This window comes from Pristis pectinata, chromosome 7 (genome assembly GCF_009764475.1).
Source record: "Pristis pectinata isolate sPriPec2 chromosome 7, sPriPec2.1.pri, whole genome shotgun sequence".
Taxonomy (NCBI): domain Eukaryota; kingdom Metazoa; phylum Chordata; class Chondrichthyes; order Rhinopristiformes; family Pristidae; genus Pristis; species Pristis pectinata.
Window position 1 is genome coordinate 56,687,710 of NC_067411.1, and position 16,261 is coordinate 56,703,970.

General features: G+C 40.1%; 1 protein-coding gene across 6 annotated transcripts in view; it reads left to right on the plus strand.

Annotated features, from left to right (window-relative positions):
* Positions 1-16,261, plus strand: part of LOC127572970 (uncharacterized) — a 95,487-nt gene that overhangs the window by 10,593 nt on the left and 68,633 nt on the right. For 3 of the 6 annotated variants that reach the window (XM_052020703.1, XM_052020704.1, XM_052020708.1), the window contains one exon: positions 6,732-6,809. The exons of 1 other annotated variant lie outside the window; for it this stretch is intronic. In XM_052020703.1, the coding sequence (XP_051876663.1) occupies positions 6,732-6,809 (78 nt within the window). Of the gene's footprint in view, positions 1-6,536; positions 6,615-6,731; positions 6,810-12,799; positions 12,903-16,261 lie in introns of all 6 variants that reach the window. 2 more of the 6 variants (XM_052020707.1, XM_052020705.1) reach the window with 2 other exon arrangements.

Here is a 16,261-nt window from a genome sequence, read left to right on the forward strand (position 1 = left end):
CATCTAATTCAATGGATTTTAACTTTAGCAAATCACAAGGTATAAATGTGTGGCTTAGTGGTGCAGCTAATAAAGTTGCTGCCTCACAAGCCCAGCGACCCTGGTTCAGTCCTAACCTCCAGTGCTGTCTGTATGGACCTTGCATGTTCATGCTGTGACTGCAAGGGTTTCCTCGGGGTGCTCCATTTTCCTCCTATATCCCAAAAACTTGCAGGTTGGTAGGCTAATTGGGCACCTAAGTACAGACTGCCAGAACTAGCACTTCCTCAGATAGAACAAATGCATTCAAAAGTGACTGATCTGTTTCTTAAATTGGTCCCTGTTTGTGGTTGATATGAATTCTCTGTAAAGTTAGTAAAAATTTTGCTTATGTTCAATACATGTATATGTTTGCAAAGTGTAATTCAAAGTTTGCAGTAAACAATGACAACAGACTTTAGGAAGATGTGTACTGATGGTTTATTACGGAGAATTGATTGTTTTTCTGTGGAAGAATGAAGAGGCAATACATTTAAATGTGAGTCTAGGTCCATAACTCATTTTAAAGCTGCAGTAGAAATTGAGAAGGCTACTTAAAGCAGAAGCAATCTTTGTCTTTATAAACAAAACACACAACACAGGAGTTTTGTATGATGGTTAGCCACTAGAGTAATATGGTGCATCCAGGTACCAGTGTCAAGACTTTGGGTTGTAGAAGAGTTTACTCGGATGGTGCTGAAAGACAAAAGAATCTGGGACAGTTTTGTTTTAGACCATTCAAGGAGTCAATAGCTTGATGGGTTTGATGATTCTAGAGAACACCAATAGTATGAATTGGGGAATCTTTAAATGTTTTCTGTGTAGATTTGAGGATCCAAGAGTGTGAAATTGGCAGTAACCTTGAGTTGTAGACTGGATATTGTTTGAAAGATGGGAGACAGAGTAAAGATGTTCTCTGGCAGAGTGTGACAAATGCTGCTCTCTAGAGATCTGTACTGGAACCTCAGATTTTCCATAATGTGTGATCTATAGATACTTAATCTCAATTGCATACTTGTTGTTTATAAAGTCATAGATGCGTACAAGAAACGGGCCCACAGCATCTATGCAAACCATCATGCCCATCTATACTAATATCACTTCCCCTCATTAAATCCATATCTCTTGTGCCTTGCTCATTCTGGTACTTGTCCAGATGCCTCTTTAAATATTGTTGCTGTTCATTCCTCCACCACTACATCCTATCTACTCATTCCAGATACCAACAACTATCTGGAAAAAAAATTTACCCCTTGGATCCCCTTTAAACCTCCCCCCTCTTGCATTAAACCTATGCTCTCTGGTTTCAGAAACCTCTACCATGGGAAACTCTGATTATCTGTGCCTCTCATTATCTTGTATACATCCTATCATGTCACCTCTCTGCCTCCTTCACTCCAGAGAAAACAGGCTCCGCTTACCCAATCTCTTTGTATAACTCAAACCCTCCAATCCGGGCAACGTCCATGTGATTCTTTACTTTACCCCCTCTAGCTTAATCATGTCTTTCCTGTGGTGTGGTGACCAGAACTACACACAATACTCCAAGTGTGGCCTAACCAGCATTGACTGTGTATAAAGTTGGATAAACAGTAAGTTGTGTGGAGAGAAGGGTGTAACAAATTAGGATACAATTAAATGATTGGGCAAAACTGTGGTAAAGCAAATTTAATGTTGGGAGGTTTGCTGTTATCCCCATTGGATTCAAGAAATCAAAAATAAATTGTTTATTTAATGTGGGGAGTATGAGAACCTTGGAGAGACAAAGGAATGAAGCTGTCCATATACAAGGTATACTAAATATTAGTGCATTAATGCAAAAGGGAAAATGGAATGTTGGCCTTCATCACACCTTGGATTGGAATACAGAAAAGAGAAGGAGCTCTCTTTCAGCTATACAGGGCCTAGGTCAGACCCTATCTGGTGTACAGTGTTCAGTTTTGGACACTGTATCCCAAGAGAGATTTGTTGGTTTTGACAATAATACAATATGGATTTGCTACTTGGACTTGCATAGAATTTTTAGGAAAGTAGTATAATCTAAGTTACTTCAAGAGTGTCCAACAAAATTTAAGGCAGCCATATGGGGTATTGAGATGGAAGAGGTCAGATTTCATGAGAGCGCATTGGGCGAATAAATGTGTTAAAGAAGGAGCTCCAGCACTTTGACTAGGTAGATGAAATGTGCACTAGGCACAAAGTGGTGAAAATCAGGATTCCCATGAGGCCAAAATTAGATGAGGGAAGAATGGTATGTTTGAATAGTTAAGTTTTGAGAACAAATCGCATAAACTTGACATGTATCCTAGAGATTGGAAAGATGAGGCAATCATCTTTAATTTTCTTGGATAAATTGGGTAGATTTGGAGATATTATTTCTCTGTGGGTATCTAAAACTTGAGGGAGGCCACAGTCTTAAAATGAGAGCTCGAGCAGTTGAGAATGAAATGCAGGATAGTGTAAATCTCAAACTTGCTCTCTCAAATAGTGAAGGCTACACTTGTTAGTTGAAAGAAAAGTATTCAAAACGTTTTGTTGGGTTGAGGTATGTGGGTAGAAAGGGTTGAGAAGTGGAATGGGTGTGAAGGATTGTCTGGTCCACAGGTCTCTTGATGGAGAGATGATGCATGAGGACTTAAGTTTGGTAGATTGTCCATGGATGTACTGATGTAAAGCAGTAGGGGTGTGGGTTTGATTTTTTTTTTGGACGGGGAGTGGATTCTGAGCAAACCACAGGCCCTGCGTTGGGAAGATTTTGTCTGGGTTATTTGTACAACATTGCATTGCAATGCTTGCCAGAGCTGAACGTGTAAAGGAGAGTGTAATATTTATCCTGAAGATAACTTCTTCCTTGGTGCATTATTTATTTCAAATTTTGTATTGTGATTAAATTATTACATTTGCTGTTTCCATTCAATGCCCAAGATAGAGTTTTTACAGGAGCATATAGGTCAGTAAATAATCCCATGGAAATCAAACTGGGCAACACGAGGGAAATACAACGAATGTTTTAAAACTTTTTCCAAAAAGTATTTTCTAGCATTTCTTAAAGAGGCAACCAATGCTTGCAAATGACAAACTAACAATTGAAATGCTAAGTATATGGATTGTCTTCATTGTGTTGGTTATTAGCCAGAGGTTTAAAATGCAATTTCCTTCTGTTCCTTTTCGGTGATAGTCTTTGAAATACTTGATAAGATATTGAAAATGCAAAGAAGATATTCCATGGAATTGTACAGACAGTGGCCATGGTGATTTGGCCATTGTCCCTCTGTAGAACAATCCAATTAGTCTACTTTCTACTCTTTTCTCAACCTGCAACAAATATTTTCTTACCAAGTATTTTTAAATACCTTTTAAAAGCCATTAGGTTAGCAACCAAGATTAGCAAAGGCGCTACAAATCCCCTCTTTCCCCCCCCCCCCCCCCACCCCCACCATCCTCCCTATATTGAGAAAGTTGAGACTAATTGCCCAAATGAGCCAATTGAGCATACACCAAGATTAAATACAGGAGCTTCCTGTTTTATACGACTGCTTCAAACTGGATTTGGTATATCCGAGCTAAAATGTGACTCACTGCATCAGGGTATAAATAATTTGCAAGTAAGCATGACAAAGCAGCTTCTAAATGGGCTGATTGTGTTCCAGCTCTTTAATTTATCTTTGGTTTTGTAGGTTCTGAGGTGATAGATGAGGCCAATGTGGGAACCACAGATAGGGCAGGAGGTGCCTGGCAGGGCAGGCAAGAGGATAGTTTGAGGTGGTTTGCTCCTCTTGCTTGCACAGGATGACTTTGTGCTCCCAATTGCATGGATTCAAGGTTCTTAGTGCCATCCTGAATGCTCTTTCTCCACTTTGAATAGTCATGGGCCAGTGATTCCTTGGATTCAGTGGGAATGTTATTTTTGCATGGAGGCTTTCAGCATATACTTGAATCTTTTCCTCTCTCCACCTGTTAATCTCTTCCCATGACAGAACTCAGAACAGTATCAGTATCAGGCATTTGAATGACATGACCTTCCCAAAGTCACCAAATGAGTGTAACTCAGGCCTCCATGCTGGGGATGTTGGCCTGGGAAAAGACATTGACATTGGTTCAGTTATCCTTCCAGTAAATTTGGAGGATTTTGCAGAAATGCCATTGGTGTTAACTTTCCAGTGCGTTGAAGTGTCTGCTGTAGGTCATCCAGGTCCAAGACATGTGCAATAAGGCAAGGATCACTACTGGCTGGTAGACCATGGGTTTTGTGCTAGATATGAAGGATTTTTCACCCTTCAATTGACCAATGGCAGTGCATATGCATTGAAGGCGAAGGTGAATTTCATCATTGATGTCTTCCTTCATTGAGAGGTGGCTTCTGAGATATGAGTAGTCATCCAAGTTTTTCAGAATCTTGATGTGAACCCTTTTCAGAGGGCAGTGTTGCACAGTGGAGCAGGTTGTTAGATGATCTTTGTCTTGTGGATGTTGATGCAAGGCCCATCCTCTAGTATGCTTTAGTTAATGAGAGGGTAGTGGCTTGGAGCTTGACCTCCAAGGGTGTGAAAACAAAAGGATCATCTGCATACTGCAGCTCAACTACAGAGGTTAGGGAGTCCCTATGATAACTGCACCTCAGAATAATTTCCCATTAGTTTTGAAAATCACTCCTGATGGCGGTTTGTCAAATGTGAGGTGCAGCATTAAGGTGAGAAATGTTTGGGGTTTGGTGGGGGGGGGTGGGGTGGTTGGGGTTGCTGCCATGACACAGCCCTGATTGGCATTGTTTAGGATCATGATTTGCATATCTTGGTACAAATTTCTATGGGCAGCTGAATCTGAGGATGGTGTTCTACAGTTCCTCTTGGTTGAGGCAATCAAAGGCTTTGAGTTTGAAGAAGGCATTTTATACAAAGTGTAGATCATGTCCACTGTGCCTCTGAGATGGGCAGAATACAAACTGATTTGGGGTGCAGCTCTTCATTTGCTGGAAGGAGGTAGTTGAGCAAGATCCTGACTTTTCCTGTGGTAGACAGCAGGGAGAGGCGTCTGTAATTACAACTGTTGGACTTGTCTCCTTTCTTGTCGACCATTGTTTGCAGGCATTGGCTGTCTTCAATTTTTAAAAAAAATCAAGTTAATGCAAGTAAAATGCTTCTCCTTGGAAGTTTTAAAAAAGTTGTTGCATTTCCTTTGAATTGTCCAGTTTAGCTTCCACCCTGCCCCTTCCTAATACTTTTAAAACTTTGAATGTTTTGGGCTGTATTTGCTGTAAATGTCATTGTGTTGAATGTGTCCCACCACAACTGAGCACAGTAGTGTGAGAATCCCTGCAAGAAATCTCTGCATTGCTTTATTTCTAGTTTAGACCTTCACACCAAGTTTGGGTATTTGTACTACATCTTGGGAATTCTCAATGATGTTGGAGATTGGAAGGGTCTGTGCAGAAGTTGCAGTTCCACAAGTTTAGCTTTGGTTACATCACATGGGATCCAGGATGAGCTGTCTAGTTGGATACAAAATTGGCTTGGTAGAAGGAGACAGAATTGGTGCGGGGCCCACTGTTATTTGTCATTCATATTAACAATTTGGATTGCAGTGTCATTAACATGGTTAGTAAGTTTGTGGATGACGCTGAAATAGGACAGTGAGAAAGGTTATCTAAGATTACAACAGGATCTCGATGAACTGGGAGAGTGGGCAAAGGAATGGCAGATGGAACTTGCCTTTGGCAAGGGTGAGATGTTACATTTTTGTAAGTTTAAACCAGTGCAGGACTTGCACAGTAAATGGTAGGGCCTTGGAGAGTGTTGTAGAACAGACATTCACTAATATGATACCAGGACTGGAGGGCTTGAGTTATAAGGATAGGCTGGGACTTTCTTTCCTGGAGCACAGGAGGCTGAAGGGTGACCTTATGGAGGTACATAAAATCATGAGGGGTGCAGATAAGGTGGATGGTTATAGTTTTTTCCTTAGAGTAGAGGAGTCTAAAACTAGGACATGGATTTAAGGTGAGAGGGGAAAGATTTTCAGACAAGGTGGTGGGTATGTGGAATGAGCTGCCAGAGAAAGCTGTAGACAATTACAATGTTTAAGACATTTTGACAGGTACATGGAGAGGAAAGGTTTAGAGGGATATGGGCTTTGGCAATGGGGCTAGCTTGGATAGACATCTAGGTCGGCGTAGACAAGTTGGGCTGAAGGGCCTGTTTCCATGTTTTGTAACTCTGATTCCGATTTAAAATCTGAAACTGTGTACATTGGGGCAATTAGTTTATCAGGTGAATGCATTCAAAGAAAACTAAAGTTTCATTTTTCAAAGGATTATCTCAATAGAGTATTTTGTTGTGACTGGTTAACATTTGTGGGAAGTTGGCAGTGGCATCCATTGACGGTCAAGTGATGTGTACATTATGCTCACTCTTGGTTAATGTAGTGCCCAATCATGAGAAACTTGTTCCATTTTAAGTTCCAAGTGAATGTTCATGCACCGAAGTGAAATGTGCCATAACTTACAATTCTTGCTTTTCCAGCTAAGATATCTGTATTTGAAAAGGATCCTTCAACAATTATGCATGACTTGTATGGTGATAACCTAGTCACAGCAAATGGTAAGCTCATTAAAAGGATGTATTTTTTGAAATGTACAGGTGTATGGAGGATACTGAAGGAGAATGTTCACTGCTGGGTGTTCATAGTTTGATGCAGTTTTTGTCACTATCTTACAGAAAAGGTCAATATCTTTGGTGCATCCTACACTTCCTCTATGTGTAAGCTGTTTGGAGATGTCATCTGCTTCGCCCATGGTATGTTCCAATATTTATGTTCAGGAAAGGAGTTCTGATATTGGCATGGAGTTTTGGCATGGAAACTCTGTTGCAGATGTAATCAGTAAAATGTGGTCCGAGTATGCTGGATACCAGTTTTACACTTGAGTTTTCATAAATCCAAACAATCTCTGAAACAGCAGCATAATCAAGCAATTTAGCTGCTTTGCTTCAGTCATAAATAATTTTTCTCCAGCATAGTAAAGGAGATGAATTATTGTGACATCAGCCATTTGACTGTAGTGCTCTTGGCCTAACTTTTTATTTGGCTTCTATTGACTGGTTTAATATCCTCCAGTACAAACACTTGTGTCCAGCATATTGTGTATGCTATCACTCTGTAAATGGCTCAACTATTTTGTATGTAATTTAAACCCTTTGGAGGAGTAGCAGTAGGAGAAACACTCTCCTGGTCAGGCTTCGGTTCATTGTAGGTGCGGGTGATTTAATGTTCATCTCTGTTGCTCTTGGATGGGTCTATACACTAAAGAGAATTGAGCACAAAATATATAAAGCCCCAAATGTGAGAATTTAGTGGAAACTAGTGGTTCTGATCTTGGAGGCAAAGATAATTTTTTTGCATGCAGAGTCCACTTGCACTTTAAAACTGGTGTAGAATGACATAGGAAGTGTGGCATAGGAACAGGCCATTCATCCCAACAGCTCCATGCCAGTGATTATGCTCCATTAAAACCTCCATTTAACTCTATTAGCATGACCCTCTGTTGCCTTCTGTCATTTGTTCTGTTTTCTTCCCCCCCCAATTGTAAGGTCAAATCCAGCCCCAAATCATCTTGTTGCTGAAATAATGCAAACTGCCAACCTCCCTTGCTGACTGCAGCTTCCACACCAGCCCTACTTAATACATAAAGAAGCCAGCAGTGACTGACGAACAATGTGGAAACACGGAAAAGGGACTGACTCTCCAAGGCCATTTTTCATCCAGTCAATGCAATTTCTGCACTTACAGGATCTCAGGTGCAAGGAACTGTAGCCCCAGGCTGGTAATGACAAAAGCCAGGATTTCTCCCATTCAAGGGAAAGGGATTACAGCATTGGACAGGCCATTCAGCCCACAATGTTGTGCTGATCTTGATGCCGATTTATACTAAATGTTGTCCTCCTCCTGTTTATCATCCATATTCCTTTCTTTCATTTGTGTGTCTCTCTAAAAGCCTCTTAAACACCACCAAACTGCCTGATTCCACTACTACCCTGGTAACCCATTCCAGGCACCTACAACTCTGTTTTTATAATATAAAAAAACTTGCCCCTCATGTCACCTTTAAACTCCCCCCACCCCTCCCCAACCTTAAAAGCATGTCCTGTGGTGTTTCTACTCTGGGGAACAGATTCTGACTGTCTACCCTATCTATGCCTCTCATAATTTTAAAAAACCTCTGTCAGGTCTCCCCTCAGCCTCTGATGCCCTAAGGAGAACAGTCTGTTTTGTCCAAGCTGTCCTTGTGGCTGATCCCTATAATCCAGGCAGCATCCTGGTAAGGCTCTTCTGCACACTTTCCATAATCTCCACATCCTTCCTATAATGGGTCACCAGAACGGCAAGATTTCCAGATCTGAGAGTGATTGCTCTTAACATCAAGGTAGCATTTAACTGAGCCCTAGTAATACTGTAGTACCTCACTCTCAAGGGGCTGCCTAAGGGGACTTTGGTGGTTGAAGTCACACTTGTATGAGGGAAGATGGTTATTAGTCAGTCATCTCATCCCCAGGACATCACTGCAGGTGCTCCTCAGGCCAGTCAGCTTCGTCAACATGCACTTTCCTTTCTTCTTGCGGTCAGAAGTGGAGATGTCTGTTGATGATTGCACATTGTTCAGTTCTACTCGCAACTCTTGAGGAAATGAAGCATCCCATGCCTGTGTGCAGCAAGACCTAGGCAACATTTGGGCATGGGCTGATATGTGGAAAGCAGCATTTGAACCACAAAACTGCCAAGCAATAACCATCTCATCAGATGCAGTTTAATCACCTACCTTTGACAATCAATGGCATTTCCACAACTGAATCCCCACTATCAACATCTTTGAGATCATCCATTGACCAGAAGCTCAAGTGGAGCAGCCACATAATTATTGCCGCTTCAAGGACAGGTTAGAATTTCAGTATCCTGCAGCAAGTGACGTGCTGCCTGACACCAAAGCCTGGTTACACATCAAGAGTGTGATGTAATATTCTCTTGCTTGGATGAGTGCATGCCCAACAACTTTCAAGAACCTCAATACCATATAGGACAAAGCAGCTCACTTAATTGACATCCCTTCAGCTACCCTAAATATTCATTCCCTCCATCACTGGTGAACAGTACCATCTACAAAAGCACTGCAGTTACATGTCCAGGCTTTCCTGACAGCACTTCCCAACTAGCAATCTCTATCACCCTAGAAGGACAGGGATAGCAGGAACATGGAAACAGCACCACCTGTGGATTTTCCTCCAAATCTCCATAATTTTATAATTTGTAAATATATCAGTGGTTCTTCATTGTCACTGGGTCCAAATCCTAGAATTTCCTATCCAACTGCATTGTTGGAATGCACTGGAGGACTGCGGTTGTTCAAGAAAGTGGCACATCACCATACCACTTGGCAATAAATGCTGGCCTTGCTCTGATCTTGCAAAAATGAATAAATGTAATAAAGGCCTTCATAATATTTTCCTTTCTAGTTGCTTGCTGTACCTATATATTAATTAGTTGTGATTGCTGCTGAGGGACTTGGATGTTATTTTACACCAAGCACTTTTCAAGCTTTTGCTATTTCAAAATTTTTTTCCCTACCTTGCATTTTTCCACATGTCCTTGTCCATGTCCCCTTCAAGTCTCTCAAAACAAAACTAGGTGACGGTGTGGGTTGTGAGGAGGATATTATCAGTAAACTTGGATATGTACTTGATCCCCATGTCCAAATCTTTGATTTTAGATTATGAATTGCTGGAGCTTTAATATTGATCATTAACAGTGACAGCCCACTAATCACAGCCTCCCAAGTCAAAAATAACCTGCTTATATGTTTATTCCTTGTTTTTGTCCATTAATTAATTCATACCAATACAGTACTGTGCACACTAATTTTATTTAATAATATCTTGTGTGGCTACTTATTAAATGCCTTCTGAAGGTCTAAAAACCATATTGCTGGTTTGTCCTTTACTCTTCAACTGGATATGATCCTTTTGTAATTGATGTTGATCCTACTCCTATTATTTTCTAAGTGACTCATTACCACTTTCTGAATGATAGATTCCAGCATTTTTCTCACTATGGAAGTTGGGCTAATTGGTCTGTAGTTCCCAATTTTTATTCTGAGGGAATCTGTGGGACCCTACTGCTACCTGTGGAATTTTGGAATATGACAACAAGTACATTCACTAACTACATAATTACTACCTACATAACCACCTTAAATCCTGGGATGCAAGTCACCAGGTTTTTTGGATTTAATCACCTCTAAAGTCCCATTAAATTCTTCAGTATTTTATACCTTTTTAAAATAATAATACTATGTCATGGAGTTTTTCTGTGTCTTCCGTGAAGGTGCAATTTTGTTTAATTTCTCTGCTCTATTTCCTAATAGAATTCGATTGAAGGGGCGCACATTGGCTAATCTTTTCATGTTTACATATTTGCAAAGCTCTTGTATTGGCATTTCTTGCAAGACAACTCTCATGTTTTATTTTGTCTTTCCTTACCAATGCCCTGGTCCTGAAAGTTTTTTGGCAATGTTATATGCCTTTTTCTTCAATTGACTACAATCTTTAATTTCCCTTGATGGCCACAGCTGGCCACTTTCCTATTGCTTTTCTTTTCTGAAAGGAATGCATCTTACTTGAAAACTATTGAAATGTTAGTCATTCCTTGTTTGCTTTCACAACTTTTAATGTAATTTCCCAATCTGCCATTGCCATCTCATGTCACGCCCCATACCTTAGTAGTTTGCTTAATTCAGATTTAAGGTCCTACTTTCAGATTGATTTTAATATTGTGTGCTGATAGCAGCCTGTCTTAATAATGCATCCTTCATTGGTGGAAGGAGACAAAACAGAAGATATGGGAAATAGGCTTGGGGATTAAAATGAGGCCCCCAAAGTGTGGTCATAAGGAAACCTGGGAGAAGATGACCAGGCAAAAGGGACTGCTTGGAGCTCCAGAACACAGAATTTGAATTTGCAATCCTAGTGAAGTAAATGAACGCTGAGGAGCACCTAATGTATGAGGACTTAAAGACATCATTATGGAAGAGTGGACAAAGTCTTAGATGGTTCTGAAAAAAATGAGAGTTAAAAGTTGATGTGAAGTACATGAGCCTTGGGAACCTCGGAGGGGGATAAACTAACAGGAGTGTCGGCTGCACAGGGAGAACTGTTTGTGACTCTGGGTATAAGGATGATTGATCTGAGGTTGAAAGAAGGCATTGGAGAAATTAAGGTAATGAAGGTATGGATCAACATTTCTGACACAGGAATGAGTGAGATGAAGGTAGCTGATTTGATAATGGAGCACTGTTGAAGGAAAAGTAGGATTCAATTATTCTGCAGCAAACTCAAACAAGAAGGAATAAAATAAGTATAATCAGAATTTATTCCATTATGGACAGTAATGGAGATTGAGAAGAGTTGTCAATGATAATCGGAGCAATTTGGGCAAGTGTGAATTCTGCTGGTAGAAGCTTTTAGCAGGACATAAAGTAAAAATGTTTTAAGTTAATTAATTTGAAATCATTAAACAGGTTTAAGTTTATCCCAATGCACAGTAACTCCCATTGTGCACATTGAGTGAATCAGAGCCTGATAATGGAATACTTATTGGTTACCCCAGTGTCTTAAATATTTTCATATAAACTGTATATGAAGCAAGAAATTTGCAGGAAATGTAACAGATGGTAGTTAAATCTGTATACTTTGTTTTGAAGTCAAATATTTAAGATGTCTGTCTTTTTTAACAGCTTACACTTTTTTTTGTTAGCCCTGCAAGCCTTGCTTCAACCCAATTGAAATGAATACAGTGCTTAAACACCCTTCAGATTTCCTGCTTCAGTTTGCTCCTGCACCTTTGTTATACTTTTGTATTGTTTTAAACTGTGTTCTCTTGCTACATAACTGTGAATTGTGTTGCTTTGAGCTTTCAAACATTCTGTTCTATCTCCCTCTTTTCAGTGTAGTGTTGACTCTGGGTGCAGTTTCAATATCAACCTGGCTAAACATCCTCTTTGGGTGTCTTTAATGTACATTGTGATGTCAGTTGACTATTCAACATTTAAAGAGGATACTTCTACATGTCCAACCTGTGCAGCCAGCTATGGAATATTGCATCACTGTCAGAAGTAGGAATCTGACCAGCTTATTCACTCTGTTTCTGGCTCAGAAGGATGTTGAATTATCCCCACAGTCCAGTTATCAGACTAGGGCCATTTTGAATTTGTACAGTACATTTTGGCTACACCTGAATAATGCCTGAGCCTAATTGTAAATTGTAATTTGAAGTTTTTTTTATTGCAGTTCCTTTTAATGCTTTACATTCTAAATAATGATTCTATAGATTCTGTTGGATGTAAAAGTATGTTGAAGGAGTTGTTTTACTTGCTGGTGGATTCATGCATGAAAAGATTGATTCTGACTTATCCATGGTGTCAGGAGGCCACAGTGAATTTACTTTTTGGGCCTCATTAATATGCAGCTAACTTCCCACCAGGATCAGGGTTATCTTGTGATACAGGATATAATGGAGCATTCAAATAGAGCATAATAGAGCAGTCAAATCTATCTTTTTGGGCCTTGGGACATTCTTGCCTCAACAAAATAATGTGAGCTTAATGGTCTTCTGATCCACTTTCTCAATTTATGTTACTTGATGAAGAGTTCAGAGAATTCAAGTAGAGTTAACGTTGTGGTTGGGTGATGTTATCGTACCCAGATTGGCAAACTTAAAGAACATCCCTGCTGTCTTCAAGGGCTACTTTCGCTGCTGCCTTAGAACAACAGCGTACAATTCAAACCAACAGCACATTTATAGGACATCACCTGGCAGACTTTACCTCCCTTCCTGCCAAGAAGGTAGGTTAAAAGTTGATCCTATAATGTTAAAGATATTTATTTCTTCAATTTGCCATTTTACATTGCTGAAGTCCCCAACCAGTAGTTCCTTAAGTACACTCTGGAATTATATAAACATTATCTGGAAGTTCATTCCATGCATTGATCACTTTGTGTGCAGAAATCAACAACCCTGAAATTAGTTCCTGTTTTTTTTTCAACTGAATTAAAACATTAGCTCTAGTTCTGTTGAAATTTTAATTTTGGAACATATTCTGGATTCACTTTTATTTTAGCATTGCTCATGAAGTATGTGTTGCCCAACTGCAGTACTTGTACATCTGTGAAACTTCCATCAAGTCAGCAACCTGTCCATTTAGATGCCTTGTCTAGCTTGCTCAAGTTCAGGTCTGTTGTCCTAGTTGTACAGAAGTACAGCACTGAAACATTAAGTATTAATTTTTACACTAATCCTACCCTAACCCATTTTATTCTCCCCACATCCCCATTATCCTACAAATTCTACTACACTTGTACACACTAAGGACAAGTTACAGTAAATAATTAACCTACCATCCCACATGCCTTTCAGATGCAGGAGGAAACCCACATGATCACAGGGTGAACATGCAATCTCCACACTGATGGTACCAGAGGTCAGGACTGAACCTGAATTAATGGGCTGTGAGGCAGCAGCTCAACTAACTGCACCATCTTGTTGCCCAGTGTGAATAGTTCCGTGGCTGTGTCTAATTTATCATTTGCAAACTTAACCTTTATAGAGTTAATCCACTTCCGAAAGGACTAGGTTCACATTAGAGGGTTGGTGGGCGGGGGTAGAAAATGACTTGCAGTCATGAAACACTTAAGGTGTGTAACAGCACTTCATAGGCATGTAACCAGGGAAAGGTAATTCTGAGACAAAGGTGCCATATTATTGGGGGAGAAAAGCAGGGGAGGAGGGAGTTTAAACTGAAGTCAGATACAGTACAAAGTATACTTTGGCCCCAGTTGCAGAACAGCAACCTGTGCTGTACCAATCTGGTACCTTTTTAATATACCTGCAAGAAAAATTTCATTCTTTTCCATTTTTAATGAAAAATCATTGACATTAATCATTTGCCTCTTCACAGATGCTGTGCGCCCTGTTTTTCTAGTGTTTTGTATTAAATCCACTGAGGGCTACTTACTGCTGACGGATGTTGCCCAAAATGACACATTGCATTTTTTTTTGTTAAGCAAAGATCATTTCCCATAGTTTTTCTCGTGTGATCCAATAAATAATAAAAAGGTAATTCTATCACAGATAAAAATTTGTCCATCAAGAAATAAAATACTTTTGCAGTGATTCGGGAGCTGCCCTGGATTTTGCCAAGTCACAGTGAATCACAACAAAGCTCCTTAGTAACTTGGAGACGTGACTACAGATGCTGGAATCTGGAATTTTAAAAAAAACAAATTGCTGGAGGAACTCAGCAGTTCGAGCAGCATCGGTGGGGTGGGAAAGGAATTGTTGACATTTCGGGTTGAGATCCTGCATCAGGACAGAATAGAGGGGAAAGATAGCTGGTGTAAAGAGGAGAGGGGAAAGGGTAAGATGGGTCAATAGGTGATAGGTGGACCAAGGAAGGGTGAGGGATGATGGGCAGAAGGAGCCACGTGGGGGAGATTCTGGCACTTGCAGTCTCTGTCTTCACCTTCATGCTCCCCTACCTCCATCTGGCTTCATCTGCCCCTTTTTCTTCTTTCTCTGCTTCTAGCTATCACCTACCTGCCTCTGTCTCAACTCCACTTCTCCACCTCCCCTACCTGGTTCCTACTGTCCTTCGCCGCTCCTTGATCCACCTATCACCTATTGGCCCCTGTCTCACCCTTCCCTTTCTCTTTATACCAGCTATCTCCCCTCTCCACTCTCAGTCCTGATGCAGGGTTTTGTCCCGAAACCTCAAAAATTCCTCCACCCCCACACACACAGATGCTGTTTAAACCACTGAGTCCCTCCAGCAGTTTATTTTGCTCTGTGGTAACTTGTTGATCTCTCAAAACAAACCTTATTGTGGTAACTTGCTGGTTGAGGGCCAACTTTTAATGTGAAGGACCTCAAATTAGTTATCTTTTCCTTTTTCATCTTTTGCCAGTCTGAAGTACAAAGCATGTACGTGGGCTGATGCATTCAACCTATTTGGAATGCACATTTTACTTTATCAACTCCTCCAAATGATTGCATATGAGTTGAAAAGAAACAATGCACACATGTTTAAAGGAGTTCCAGACATATCTTTACCAAAGAAAGTGCATGAAGTACATTGTCAGTACATTGTCCTGAAGTTGATGAAAGAATAAAATTCAAGGGAAAAAATACTTGATGGCATCCCCAGCAGGTTGTATTAAAGAACTGCAGGGAGCAATCCATAAGACCAGAAAGTAATCTTCAGGTGCTGGTAGTTTGAAGTCGCTGCACAAGTTATCCATGTGAGAGAGCATTCTATTCTGGCATATACCAAGTCACACAAGAATATGAAGTTTTTTTTTCTTAAGTCTGTAAAGAATGCATAATGAGTAATAATTCTATGGAACTTGATCTTCAGTCATCTCAATGCATCCAGATAAAAGATTTGCAGTAGTCTTGGAACAGTTTATGGAGGGATTGTAAAAACTTAAAGCATTTCACAGCCAATGCAATATTTTGGGTTATTTCGTATTGTTATACATAGCAATGTCTGAAACAAGAATGTGATATAATGACCAAAAATCTTTTGTGATATTCCTTTAGTTGAAGAGTCAACATTGACTGGGAGACAAAGGGAAATTCCCTGTGGAAAGTACTGAGAGGTCTTTCATGAGAGGGCAGTCAGGGCCTGAGTTAAACTTCTCATCTCAATGAAACAAACTATGATTATGTAGCGCACTCTCTGTATTCTGTCAGAATGTCAGCCTAGGTCATGCACTGAAGCCTTTGGATTACAGCTTGCACTCTCAACCTTCTGAATGATTCAAAACTGCTGACCCCTTCAAGTCAGTTCACTTGATTCAAATCTGAAGTTTTTTTTGTTCCTTTGAGGAGCTTGTATTTGTTTTAGGTTCTGAGGCACTGAATGCAGAACCCAAATACTGGAGTCAGAGTAAATAAACCAACCAGTGAGGCCTTGACTATGGAATCCATGCTCCTGGAAACTCAGCAATGGGAGAAAACTTCTTTGATGCAGTGTTATACCAATGACAATCAAAGGAATATCTACTTATAAAGCACCTTTCCACTTTTTTTGAAGGAAATTCCAAAGTACTTGATAAAATGTGTAGTAAATGTGGCAAGGAACCAGAAAGACTTAGCACTGGAAGCTTGAAGACATTTATTTTGGAGGTCTAAGGTGAGAAATCGT